The 15,394-nt window shown below is 37.0% G+C and overlaps 1 protein-coding gene across 1 annotated transcript in view; it reads left to right on the forward strand.

Moving 5' to 3' along the window:
* Positions 1-422: 422 nt before the first annotated feature.
* LOC125229865 overlaps positions 423-15,394 on the forward strand; it is a 58,152-nt gene continuing 43,180 nt past the window's right edge. The window contains exons 1-3 of the mRNA XM_048134803.1: positions 423-589; positions 1,227-1,325; positions 2,213-2,356. Of these exons, the coding sequence (XP_047990760.1) occupies positions 577-589; positions 1,227-1,325; positions 2,213-2,356 (256 nt within the window). The 5' untranslated portion in view covers positions 423-576. The remainder of the gene's footprint in view (positions 590-1,226; positions 1,326-2,212; positions 2,357-15,394) is intronic.

Raw genomic sequence — 15,394 nt, forward strand, 5'->3', positions numbered from 1 at the left:
ATAGAACCTAACTTAATGTCGAGTTAATCACTGACATGATGAACTTTATGCCTATGTCAGAAATTTTTGAATTCAATTCGATTTACGTCATGCGCAGACAATCTATAGATTAACATGGCTAATGATGATTTTGTCTAATTAAGTTAAAGTAAACTTTATAAATGTTTTTTGTGGTTTTCAAGTCGTAATGGTAGTATTTTTTTTTTGCGTTAATTGAACAGTAATAAATAATATAAAATAGACTTTAAAAAGGGTCAAGTAGCCTATTCTAGAAAAACTCGAACGATTTAATTTAGGTATTAGCGCTCAGACATAATCTCGCGGCCTAATTTCAAAAATCTATTTTTATTTAACCCGATTGCCGTGCACAGCTGTGATAATGGGCACTCAGCCCACAGTGTCCGGTCGGAAGCGTGCACTGTCGTGCATCTATGCACTCTGTCGCAATTCAAAGTGATGTTTGCCGTGGCCCGTGTAAACACTGGCGGACAGACGAAGTTGTAATGCGACATCTGGGCACACTGAATCTCATTGTTCCATTTCGCTACTTTTATCCAGGAAAATCTCATTTCGAAAATGGCGCACCGGGGCGAGTATTACTTTTATACTTTTGTCCAAACTTTGGCGTGAATTTACTCGGAATTGGGTTTTCATATTTTATTATCTATAAAGTCGTTATTATTTTACGATCTATATGTCGATATTGATGCTGATATTAAAGATTTCCAGGCACTATTATCGAATAGACTATAAAATGCGAATTATCTCGTAATATCTTCCAGGTTTTCCTGTCGTAAATTTAGTGATATTATGCAGAAATTGTTAGAAATACGAGTACAATAGCACAAATGTTTTTTGTAATCGTAATTGTATTTCGATCAAAAAATCGATCAAAAAGCAGGTAGTATTCATGGGTCTGGACCGCAGTTTTCGGCGCTTTATATTTGATGATTGTGTAATTATAGTAATTATTTAAAAAACGAACGGTTCGGACCTTCTCCCCGAACCCGGCCCGGTCAAACAATTGATAAATTTACGAAACTGTTTTATACCACTCTTTATCGTAATGGTATTCGAAAAGCAAAATATATTTAAGAATTTACAACCACGTGCTACGAACCGAATGAAATGAAATATTGGCGGATTATTAAATACGCCGCGCGCATATTGCCATAACTGAATTTGTAAGCAAGCTCCGTTTGAACGCTGGCGTTTGAATTTTCCAGGAATAAATTACGTGACAGTTATAACAATTCTGCTTTCTGCCGGCTACTGTGAGGCTGCATTCAGGAACTTGGAATCTCTTAAAACTCCGATAAATATTGGTAAGAGCCTGTTAATGCGGACTTGAAAGTCGTTTCATTGTTTCTCTGTTCTGTTTTACTTTTATTTTCACGTGGCTGGGTGGATATATTCATTATTTATTTTAAATTATTCTATTAAAGTTGAGAAAAGTTTATATTTACTTATTAAAAATATCAATTAACAGTACTAAATATACCTAATATTGCAAGTCGCACTAATTAAACAAACTTCTAATACCAAGGATAATTTTCAAAAGAAAGAAGGAAGTTGAATAATACCAAAGACATATGTAAATCCGTATAGACGGATAAGGTCTAAGAAAAAAACGTACCTCAAAGCCATAGAGAAAAAGGTATGGTGGCCTAGATGGCATTACACCTTTGGGGAACGCTCGGCTAGATGGCGCTAATTTTTGACATTTTAACACATATCAAGCTAACAATATGGGCCAAATTGTCAAAACTGAGGTTCAAAAGTTTTAAGCTTGTGTCGAGAGATGGCAGTCTATGCACTATGTCATGATTACACATTTTACTTTGACAGTAACTCTCTTTAATAATCGATCCTCTTTGATAATACTGAAGAAATTTTGTATTATTTCTACATATTTATTACCAAATTTAATTAATTTATTATTCAATAGTTAAAAATATTTATGTAATGGTGCTCCCACACTGGCCATTTTCACTGAAACCACCCTGTATAACATTTATAACAGCCCAGTGAGGAAGCACCATTAAATCAAAACAATCGTTAAAAGGAAACGGGATCTTTTGAAACTGAATAGGTACTTTAATTAAATTATTCATAACATTTTGAAATAAAAGAGAATATTTTGCAACTCACACATTGCTATGAAATTTAATATACCTAACGATTAAATTAAATGAAACGTGTGTAATTCCAGGTGCCATATTACCGCCGAACACGATAACAGAGGTGGCATTCGCCTCCGCCCTAGCCCGCGCTTCCATGGAGAGTGAACACTACCTGTTCGTGATGAAAGTGGAATACGTACCGTTTGAGGACAGTTTCGCTGCGGCTAAAGCTGGTATGTACATAAATAATTGTAGTCTACAACTGAGGTGGCATTCGCCTCCGCCCTAGCCCGCGCGTCCATGGAGGGTGAACACTACCTGTTCGTGATGAAAGTGGAATACGTACCGTTTGAGGACAGTTTCGCTGCGGCTAAAGCTGGTACGTGTGATAATATAGAAACCATTTTGCTGTAAGTTTTTTTTATTATTATAAATGGGCTTACTCTTGAGCACAGACTAGCCAAAGGCAAAGACTTGGCCTACGATGGAGTGAGCTCGCCCAGAAGATGCCTGTTCACCCTTGATTTGAAGGTTGCCGGTTTATATGAGCTCGAAAATAAGCAGCTTGGCAGTGCGCATAAGAAAAGAAGTAGCGAAGCGCTTCGTGCGAATTCGCGGAATATCTACCAAGTAAGGATGGAAACCGGCCGTGCGTCTAAGAGTCCGATGGTACAATGGGGACGGCGGAATAATTCCGCCGACTTTAAGTGATTGAGCCTATCTTATATCTAAATATATAAAAGAAGAAGCTGACTGACTGACATATCAACGCACAGCCGAAACCGCTGGTCCTAGAGATTTCAAATTTGGCACGTAGGTTCCTTATGTAGTGTAGAGGAGCACTAAGAAAGGATTTTCCAAAATTCACCTCCTAAGGGGGTCAAATGGGGGTTCAAAGTTTGTATGGGGAAACAAGATTAGTTTGACTATTTTATTCGAAACTTCACAGGAAGATTCCTTAAGACATATGACTGAATACGTGTTTCAGGTTTTTTGAAAATTTAACCCCTAAAAGGGTGAAAAGGGGGTGATAAAGTCAAAAAATCAATATGGGTATCGTTTTTATGATTTATCGGGTCGCTGATCACGATAAATACAACGTTTTTAAAATCTAACGGGGCGGAAGTGAAATACCTTCTCCCCTGTTGTGGTGCAATGGGGTTTAAATATCAAAAATATATATAAAAGAAGATATTGACTGACTGACTGACATATTAACGCACAGCCGAAACCGCTGGTCCTAGAGATTTCAAATTTGGCACGTAGGTTCCTTATGTAGTGTACAGGAGCACTAAGAAAGGATTTTCCAAAATTCACCTCCTAAGGGGGTCAAATGGGCGTTCAAAGTTTGTATGGGGAAACAAGATTAGTTTGACTATTTTATTCGAAACTTCACAGGAAGATTCCTTAAGACATATGACTGAATACGTGTTTCAGGTTTTTTGAAAATTTAACCCCTAAAAGGGTGAAAAGGGGGTGATAAAGTCAAAAAATCAATATGGGTATCGTTTTTATGGTTTATCGGGTCGCTGATCACGATAAATACAACGTTTTTAAAATCTAACGAGGCGGAAGTGAAATACCTTCTCCCCTGTTGTGGTGCAATGGGGTTTAAATATCAAAAATATATATAAAAGAAGATATTGACTGACTGACTGACATATCAACGCACAGCCGAAACCGCTGGTCCTAGAGATGTCAAATTTGGCACGTAGGTTCCTTATATAGTGTAGAGGAGCACTAAGAAAGGATTTTTTTAAAATTCGCCTCCTAAAGGGCTCAAATGGGGGTTCAAAGTTTGTATGGGGAAACAAGATTAGTACTATTTTATACTAAACTTCACAGGAGGATTCCTAAAGACATATGACTAAATACATGTTTCAGGTTTTTTGAAAATTTGACCCCTAAAGGGGTGCAAGGGGGGTAAAGCCAAAAACACAATATGGGTATCGTTTTTATGGTTTATCGGGTCGCTGAGCACGATAAATACAACGATTTTAAAATCTAATGAGGTGGAAAAGAAATTTTACCCCCTGTTGTAGTGCAATAGGGTTAAAATATCCAACATAGCCATAAGAGGAGCACTAAGAAAGGATTTTTCAAAGTTCACCTCCTAGCATGATAATTTGACAGGGACAGGGACAGGGACAGGGACAACTTCACAGGAGGATTCCTAAAGACATATGACTAAATACATGTTTCAGGTTTTTTGAAAATTTGACCCCTAAAGGAGGTAAAGTCAAAAACACAATATGGGTATCGTTTTTATGGTTTATCGGGTCGCTGATCACGATAAATACAACGATTTTAAAATCTAATGAGGTGGAATAGTACATTGTGCAACAAGGGGAGGAAGTTGAATATTACTAACGAGAGTAAGTTAAATCGCGACGGCTTGCCGGAGCGATTTAAAGACTCGAGTTAGTAATATTCATACTCCCCGAGTTACACACAATGTTTTTCATCACATTTGAGAGAAAAATACAGAGGAAACAGTCATAAGGCAAAACATTCAACCGGCGGCGTTGCGACTTGCGACCAGTAGTGTATCTTGATCTACATCAGATTATTCATATTAAATCCATTGTTTTTGGTAACAAACACTTTTTGAACGAAAACGAACACGAAAATACTGCATATAAATTAAATGCAACGTTCATAAAAGCATATTATAAATCATAATAATTGAACTAAAATTGTACTTATTTTTATGTTGTACTCTCCGTTGCTAGGCAACGGTGGGTGCCTCGCGTACGCCCGCGGTCAAGCGTGAGTAGAGAGTAATTGTCTGATTGTAAATTATAACAATTTATCTGAGTCAAATTTTACGAAATTAATGCAAAACACACTGAAATAATTGTAAAACATAAATAAAATGCATTTTTCATACCGTATAATATATTTTATAGCTTAATAGTAAAATTTTTGTTGTGCAATAAAAATCCTTGGCAGATTGAAACATCCTTTGCCTGAAGTATGTACGGATTGTATTAATTTTTAAAACTAAATCCATTATTCCCTTGGGAATAAAATAGTACATTATGCTTCAGTACACGTAGACGTAATGATACCTTTAAACAGCAAATGTGATGAAAAAGATATTTTCTCCCCTGTTGTTGTGCAATGGGGTTAAAATATCCAAAATAGCCATAAGTGTAGGTTTAGTTTTTATCTATACTTCTGGTTCAAGATTTCAAATTGATTGATTGAAATTGAGTGGTAGGGGTAGGGATAGGGATAGGGATAAGGGATAGGGATAGGGATAGGGATAGGGATAGGGATAGGGATAGGGATAGGGATAGGGATAGGGATAGGGATAGGGATAGGGATAGGGATAGGGATAGGGATAGGGATAGGGATAGGGATAGGGATAGGGATAGGGATAGGGATAGGGATAGGGATAGGGATAGGGATAGGGATAGGGATAGGGATAGGGATAGGGATAGGGATAGGGATAGGGATAGGGATAGGGATAGGGATAGGGATAGGGATAGGGATAGGGATAGGGATAGGGATAGGGATAGGGATAGGGATAGGGATAGGGATAGGGATAGGGATAGGGATAGGGATAGGGATAGGGATAGGGATAGGGATAGGGATAGGGATAGGATAGGGATAGGGATAGGGATAGGGATAGGGATAGGGATAGGGATAGGGATAGGGATAGGGATAGGGATAGGGATAGGGATAGGGATAGGGATAGGGATAGGGATAGGGATAGGGATAGGGATAGGGATAGGGATAGGGATAGGGATAGGGATAGGGATAGGGATAGGGATAGGGATAGGGATAGGGATAGGGATAGGGATAGGGATAGGGATAGGGATAGGGATAGGGATAGGGATAGGGATAGGGATAGGGATAGGGATAGGGATAGGGATAGGGATAGGGATAGGGATAGGGATAGGGATAGGGATAGGGATAGGAATCGGGATAAAAATAGGGGACGGGGACGGGGATAGGGATAGGGGAGGGACAGGGACGGGACGGGGATGGGGACGGGGACAAGGATACAGATAGGGACGGGGATAAGAATAGGGATTGGGGTCGGAAATTATTCCGGTCGGCAATCGCTATCTAGGCAGTGTAAAATGCAGGTGGCTCAGCGGGAAGGGATTAGTAAGTAGGCATCGGCGAGTATCCTGCATCCGTGATAACTATTATATTCAATGTGCTGTAAGAAGATCGTTGTTTGCTTGCCTTTTATATATTTACATTTGCAATAAGTATAAGCAAAATGGAAAAAATTGTAAGCGATAATGCAAGGAAGTACTTTTTACCCTACCGACCATAGCGTCGAGATACTGGCTATGTGGGTTGTATGAAGTTTCCCCAGTATAAATATTTATATAGGTAAAATACATACATATTCGTACCTACTACCTACGCTGTGGTCGCTATGTAACAATTCTACAATCATTGCAAGAATTTCTTTTAAAACAATAGTAATATGTGTAAGGTACAGTCAGCCAAGTCAGCCAAAAAGCAGTGTAAGGTTCTTGGCTGACCGTACAGCAAATAGATCAGTTACAATGGCCCCCCAGTCGAGAATTGCCCCGCTTTACCTTAATCGAAATAATCGCGGACAGATGTACCTACAAAGAAACCTACGGATCCAAATGAAAATCTTATTTTTTTGTAAACGTTTCAATAAGAATACTTTTATTACGCGGGCGAAGCCGCGGGTAAAAGCTAGTTAGTAATAAAAGCGAAAAAAGCTTGAAACGAGGCTAAAGAGTAAGGCCTACAATGACTTAATGACATTTTTAGAATAAGTTACCGTACCTTATATGGGCTGTTTTATTTTATGCATAGTCTACTGAGTCAAACTTCGAAATTGCGAAAAACAATACTTTGTTTTTTTGGTATGGTATGGTTGGTCCCTCGAGAAAAGTTGCTTAGTATGACCACCCTTAAAACAAAAATAACTGCCTTAACTTACTGAACGACTTTCAAAGTTTCACGCCTCTCTGCTTTGAGCTTTGACAATAAACTGTGCACAGAAATAACAATAATACTTACTTTTGACGTTTTTTTTTAGGGTTCCGTAGCCAAAATGGCAAAAACGGAACCCTTATAGTTTCGTCATGTCCGTCTGTCCGTCTGTCCGTCTGTCCGTCTGTCCGTCTGTCACAGCCGATTTACTCGGAAACTATAAGTACTACAGTGATGAAATTTGATGGGAATATGTGTTGTATGAACCGCTACAAAATTATGACACTAAATAGTAAAAAAAAGAATTGGGGGTGGGGCCCCCATACATGTAACTGAGGGATGAAAATTTTTTTTCGATGTACATACCCGTGTGGGGTATCAATGGAAAGGTCTTTTAAAATGATATAAAGTTTTCTAAAAACATTTTTCTTAAAGTGAACGGTTTTTGAGATATCAGCTCTCAAAGTCGTAAAAAGTATGTCCCCCCCCCCTCTATTTTTATAACTACGGGGTATAAAATTCTAAAAAAAATAGAGGTGATGCATGCTAATTAACTCTTTCAACGATTTTTGGTTTGATCAAAGTATCTCTTATAGTTTTTGAGATAGGTTGATTTAACTGTAATTTTGGTTAAGTTATTGGTTTATTATATTTGCTGCTACGGAACCCTTTGTGCGCGAGCCCGACTCGCACTTGGCCGGTTTTTTGTTTTATGATTCAAGTATGAACAGTTTGCTTCCATATGTTGGAGCTCTCGAAAACATCTGAACATAACATACAAATATCTCAAAAAAAGTCTAGCTGTGTTATTAAAAGTCTATCAAGAGTCTATCCAATTTTGGTCTGATTCTAGGTTTAAGTTGACCGCTCCGACATCGATATACATATCAGTAGTAAATAAATAAATAATAAATAAATAAATATATATTTTAGGACATTCTTACACAGATTGACTGAAGCCCACGGTAAGCTCAAGAAGGCTTGTGTTGTGGGTACTCAGACAACGATATATATAATATATAAATACTTATATACATAGAAAACATCCATGACTCGGGAACAAATATCTGTGCTCATCACACAAAGAAATGCCCTTACCGGGATTCGAACCCGGGACCGCGGCGTAGCAGGCAGGGTCACTACCGACTGCGCCAGACCGGTCGTCAGGTCGGGGTCGGTTAGGGAGTAGTAATAAATGCAGCTTATTTTCACATTAACGTACATTATACACTCATTATTTGCTTGTCCTTCCGCTCAATCATTTGGGGAAGTATCCAGTCATCTTCTTTCACACCTTTCTCTAGCCTGTCACCTCATTATCTACTTGTGTAATCTTCATAATCATCTTTTTCTACTTGTCGACTGTAATCTGTCAATTAGGACACCACAGACTAAACTATAAGTGCTAACTTTTCAGTGTTGGATACTCTATGGCCTATGGCAGTTCCGACTCAATTATAATAAGCTCATTATAGTTGACTTTAGTTAACTGTAATAATTTCAAAAATAGAACTTCATACTATGTCTATACTAATTTTAATTTGCGATACCTGGCAAATTTTCCTGCATCTGAAACACATTTTTTTTATCTATCGCGTTATCGGCCAATCAGAGACGGTTATTACAAACAATTGGTTGCTAGGTAATTCGATGTTGATACAACGGTGAAGGACTCTATTAACATTAATTTTAACTTGCATGAATGATGATATTTCCGTCCATCGATGATGAAGATGATGACTCGTAGAAAAAGTATTGTATACAATTAAATAGTGATATAATTAAGCTTTTCACTCTCGTACCGTACTATTAGGCCACTCAGCAAGCTTCGTGGCCTAAACATGGTACTCGACTGAAAAGCTTTGTATTATATCACGATTGTATAAAATACTATTTTTCACTCAGTCCATCCTCATTTTCGGGATATTTCGTACCCGTTACCTCCTTTCACATTCAGAATACTTTTCTTATCACATGCCTGTATCACTAAGCTATGCGAGTGTATATATAATATTATGTACAATCATTTTCTCTCCCTGGCCTCTGATTTTGCCTCCTTCTACGACTACCTTCGCTCTCGAACCCCGGACCGTGATTTTACTGGCTTAAAACGACGACCTTTGATTTTAAACCCTGGACCTGATTCTACTTGCATTAACGAAGACGTGTGCTTGCCCTGCTTGCTGCCGACGGCCTTTGCGTTGAACCCCGGACCTGATTACAATTTTAAAGCCCATTGAATTGGGAAAACGTGGATAGGTACTAGCGATTTTGTAAGAGCTAGTTCATCTAATTTGCCAAAATGTGGAACAGCGACAAACACAATGCCTGTGAAGAAGAAATTGATGAAAGATGCAGAGATATTTTGGACAGAGAATGTGTATCCCATTAATTTTGAAAAGTGCAACTACATGTAATAACATGAACTCTAATAAGAGTGTAATAAACATAAATTTGTCTTGATCTATATTAACATTATTACTCATTTTAGCACCCATAAGTACGTTTTCACATTATTCGATCTAATACCAGATGTTGGACCGATATCCCATACATTACAGGCGTCGTCTTGGATTTTTTCCATTGAAATCCTTCCGACATCCGATATTGGATCGGGTAATGTGAAAACAGGCTAACTCCTAGTAGTGATTCATAAGCGCACCTGCCTACAGATGAGAACTAGAGAAGGACCTGTGCCCTAAACAAATAACTTTAGATTGTTGGTTTATTGTCTGCTTTAAGTAGTTAGTGCTCAAAAAGGAAATGAGTTTGCGATGTGACGCCTAATACTGCTTTTCACATCACCCATTCAGAAAGGGTACTTTTCGGCCCTGTTAGGAGGGAATTAAGTGACACTTTTTTGTTCAATAACTTTGTCTGGCCTGTATAAAATATTAACGCCACGGAAAGTGTTTGCACATAAGTAATAATCAGTAATCAGTAATTCTTTATTGCTATCATTGGTACATTTCAGTAGGTATAGCACAGCTATGAACCCTGTAAGGGCACTGCAAATATAGTTCTCAATAACTAAAAATCTTAATACTTATAATCTTATAAATCTTAATACCTATATTGCTATGAGAACATTTTTATGTTGTAACATATTTTAATATTATGTATAAAAAAATAGTGTCGATTAAGTGCATAATATTTTTACAACAGACCTGATTCATATTTTAGTATTTTGCTTATATGTTGTTGTTGTATGTCCTAAGGCACTCCATAGGTGCATAGGGCCTCCACAAGATCCTTCCACGCCTTTCTATCTTGAGCCACCGCCTTGGCCTCGTTCCAGCTCAGTCCATATTCCCTCAGCTCGTTCTCAACGCTCCGCCTCCAGGTGTGTACGGGGCGTTTGCGGGCCCTCTTTCCTCCTTGAGGCCGCCACTCAAACGCGATACTGGCGCTGTTGGTAGCTCCTCTTCGAAGGGTATGACCGATCCATCTCCATTTCCGCTGAGCCACTTCCTGGGCGATCGGAGGTTGTCGGCACATACTCCACAGATTCTCATTCCTTATAGTTTTCGGCCAGAAGATACGGAGGATCGACCGGAGGGACTTATTGACAAACACTTGAAGTTTGTGCGTTGTGGTGTGTGTTTGTTTTGCTTATATGATATGAAAAAAAAGTGTCAAATGGTAGCAATAGTAGATTGTGCAACAAGGGAGAAAAATGAGATATATATCTTGAGTGTAGCAAGGTATTCTTAAATTTAATCCTGAGCGTAGTGAGGGATTCAAGTGTTAAGACACAAGGTGGAATTAAATTTGCCACACATATTAACATCAACTTTTAGGAAATTTATATATAATGATATGTTATATGAACATAAAAAATGGTATGTTATGTAACCATGTAAAAAAAATGTGTCCTTGAAGGGAAAAGTATCACTTTGGTCCCTAATAGCAAAGAGGAAAAGTGCCTCTTTGCACCCTCCTCACAGTGCAGGGAAGAAAATAACCCTTTCTTTTCGAATCCCAGTCACTACACTCAGTATTCAATTACATATAGAATACTTCACTTTGTTCACAATTCAATTTATATCCTCGCTATAAATATGCAATTTTGCTCCCTCGTAACACAATCTACTATAGTGCTGTTAATCATGCTTTAACAGTATGGAGGGCCATAGAAGAATATGGAAAGCCATAGCCGACTGAATTTGATAGTAACTTGACAGTAACTCGACACACATGACACACACCTATGTAACTCAGAAGTAAAATAAAACAACACAATAAATCAATTATATTTTATTATAGGACATTGCAAATTATAAAAAAAAATGTATTTTACCATATTTTTCCTATTGGTCTATCCAAAAAATACACATTTTATAAAAATTTTTTTAAAAATGCCACCGTGTCAGATATTTCTGGCTTTCTTTTTTATGATATTATTGCCAGCGTGTAACTGCATTTTAAGGTTGGTAAACAAGACACGGTATCTTACACTCAGGTGGTCTTCACAGCAAAATCGCACTCTGGTTGGGCAGTTCCTGCCAACCTATTGACACCAACTTTCCTTCAGCTCCTTTCTTAATATGAACAATTTTAAATCTGGATTTTTCTGGTTGGTTTTAGAACAAGTTGGTATAAAGCATGTTTTGGGATCCTTATATCGTGTTTATGTACTTGTATTAATTATAACAAATAGTGTCCGGAACTTAAAAGCGATGATCGTCAGGGAAAATCAGAAGTCAGGGAGGCACAACGGATCGTAAACAGTTCAGCAGGATCAGGTCCAGTGTTTAAAAGCAAACGTCTTCGTTAATGCAAGCAGAATCAGGTCCAGAGGTTAATATCAAAGGTCGTCGTTTTAAGCCAGTAAAATCAACGTCCGGGGTTCGAGAGCGAAGGTAGTCGTAGAAGGAGGCAAAATCAGAGGCCAGGGAGAGAAAATGAGTCGAAAACAGTAATAAATAGTTCACCAGATATGGTTATGAATTCTCCGAGGAAAATGTCAAGCTGACAATCAACTGTCAGTGTCTGTGGCCAGCACAGATTCAAAATGGAATTTTTTAAAGACTAAGACAAATCTCATAACTGCCGAAGTGGGTCGTACGCGCAGTCGAGCAACACGTTTTTATTTTTATAAAATGTATGGTGCTACCAAAAAATCAGTAACTTTTTTCTGTAAATAGAAATGCTTATTCCTATCACCAGAAAAAATATCAGGCGATTTTAAAATTTTCAGACATCCCCCATTGTACATTGTGATGTATAAACGATAAATGTTACTTCCTTAATAGAATAAAACCATTTATGCAGCAATACGTATATTTATTACTATTCCGATCAACACAAGTTTTTTTGCCGAATTCGCATACTATGTAACTAGTATTGTAGTCGAACACGATCCAAATTAAATGAAAGTACAAAGTTATAAGTCTTGGTCCGACCGACAGGTTTTATGCTGCCGTCCTATCACTAAAACCCATCTAACCCACAAATGATAGTTTTGAGATATGGGCAAAAAACATAAAATCCCATATCTCTAGGAAATGTGTCGATTTAGTCCAGATTTCTTTTATTCTTAAATTAAAACTAAATTCACGCTAACATTATTTAAAATCAATTTAATTAAATATTGTTTAATTTATTAGAAATTCGCCATTTTGTGTTTAAGTTATGCAAATAATTCCTAAAATATGTATGATTTTACTGTTAAAACACGGTTAAGTATACTTTAGCCGTTTTTTAGGATTGAATAATACATAAAACATGGCTTAATAACGGCAAAGTAAATTTACGTGTTTATAGTAATCGTAACTGAGCATTGCATAATAATCTAAAAACATAGCTTAATAACCGCAAAGACACTAAACAATTTTATACTATCGTATATGCTCTAAAAAAATGCTGTAACCGTTTTTAAGCTATGCAATGACTACTAACATCGAAATAATTTGTATGCATTCCTAATCTAAAAGCCCGCTATATGACAAACCAGCGACGATTACTAGGTTTTAGCATTGTCATTGTTTTTAAAAGGAGTTTATCATTTTAGCAATGTCCCGTTTACCTGCAGTACCTGCACTAAGTTTCAAGAGCAATTCAATTTGTTAAATGAATAAAAGACAACTGTATGATATTGTAACCATTTATTTGCATGCATAAAACCACGACGACCATTGCATTGCATTGCATTTGACGACCGGTCTGGCGCAGTCGGTAGTGACTCTGCCTGCTGCGCCGCGGTCCCGGGTTCGAATCCCGGTAAGGGCATTTATTTGTGTGATGAGCACAGATATTTGTTCCTGAGTCATGGATGTTTTCTATGTATATAAGTATTTATATATTATAAATATCTTTGTCTGAGTACCCACAACACAAGCCTTCTTGAGCTTACCGTGGGCCTCAGTCAATCTGTGTAAGAATGTCCTATAATATTTATTTATTTTTATTTATTTATAAAAAACCTCGTTATAAGTTATGTTACAAATCAACATATTTAAACTTAATATAATATTCTAACATTAGTGAAAACTAACATAACATTAATATGAAACAATAAAATTCGCTTTTTACATTGCAACAAATCAATTTGCTATACCGACACGGCGAAAGGTGTCGCTCTTTATCCAAAGTTATTCGTATTATTACTATAATACACTATTAAAATAATGTTTTTATTACCGAGTTATATAAGGTTAAAAACGGTTGACATTGGCAGTTCTTACAAAAAGAAACACGGATTTCATTTATTATTCGCCAAGCAAGTGAAAATAGCAATCTTTATTTATTTTATACTTCAAAAATTCAAAATACATTTAGGATTGTTTGACATAATAATTTTCTCTCTTTCCGCTTGATTCCGTTCTTCTTAAAATGTATTTTTCTTTTTTTGTGCGTTTGGTTTTCGACAGTTGTAAATAATATTAATATTACGAGTGTAGTGCTCTATATTGACGGTGGTTCTACATCGATAAATGGTTATATGTACTTATGTGTAGGTCAGTCCTCCTTTTCTGTATGTAAAACTTCTGGATTTGAAGGGTCTGAATGAATTGGTACAGCAGAATACTTATATATCATACATCTTTTTTTTTTCTTTAAACTAGAATCAATATAGCGATCTTTGTTAACAATTTCTGGTAAAATCAGGTGCATCATTGCTTAAAATTGTATTAACTAGGTTAAATTTAAGTCTGTTTCTCTGTTGTTTGTATGAATTGGAGCGGATAAATCAAGATAAAGCTTCATTTTGGATGATACATATGTTGTCATTTTACAATTTTTACATGCTAGGTATAGAGTTCTTCTTCTTTCGAGTCATCACTTGTAGTTTCAATGCGTCTGCGACGGAATAGTCAAAAACCTTCTTTCCTTATATCAAGATGAGAAGCATTTTACGAATGATTAAAGAAGTAAACGTTGTTCGATTTTGTTACAACGAAGGATAAACCCAAATTCGATGATCTTCAGCAACGGTTTTAGCTTGGACCAGTAAAAGGGAGTTTTAAAATTGATGTATTTTCGTCAGCATTGAAAATTAAAGCAGAAACGTTCGACGTGGCTAAGTTAGGCAAAGAATTCTGAGGTATCAATCTCAAAAATTCTTGAAACAATACACAACGATAGAATGTTCCTTGGTAAAGATCGAGTTGAGCAATCCCCTTCTGTTCTACATTTATTAAACTTTCTGCTGGTGTGATGACTTGTTTTCGGTTTTTCGGTATTCATTTTATTCGCAGATCTCTGTTATCGTTTGTATCCTGAAGTTCGTAACAAGCCTAAAAGAAATAACATTAATTAATTTGATTTTTGACTGCATTATTAAATCAGCTTGACGGTAATATAATGTTGCGCAAGTAATCCATACCTACATAGGTACTAAAACATTGTAAGGTAAATAAATGCTTACAAAATGTATGTGGCTATGGCAATGCCTATTGCCTACATAGCAATAGGATGGTACAATGTAATTTCTTGACTTTTTTGTTTACGCTTTATTTGTACACAATTGTTTTAACTGGGCTCTTGATCGAATAACTTATGAGTTAGGTATTTACTTGTCGCGGCAAACGTGTGATAATACGTTAGCAAAACGCAAGTTGTACTTGAAAAAAACCTTTAAAAAAAGATATTTAACACTTACCTGGTCTTCGGTTTCTTAACATTTTAAGGAGAAAATGTTCATTCACCGGTCACTACAGCCTTCGCACAACCTTCTGCGCGCGAGCCGCTCGGCCGACTGTCGGACTAGCGCAATAACTTTGGAAGGTATACTTTTACAACTAGCGGGGTTTTAGCGTAGCTTTGCTGGTTTGTCCTGTTTCAGTGTGGCATTATGAATATTTTTTAGTAATAAATTCACCGTAAAGCGCAGT

This window comes from Leguminivora glycinivorella, chromosome 9 (assembly GCF_023078275.1).
Source record: "Leguminivora glycinivorella isolate SPB_JAAS2020 chromosome 9, LegGlyc_1.1, whole genome shotgun sequence".
Lineage (NCBI taxonomy): Eukaryota > Metazoa > Arthropoda > Insecta > Lepidoptera > Tortricidae > Leguminivora > Leguminivora glycinivorella.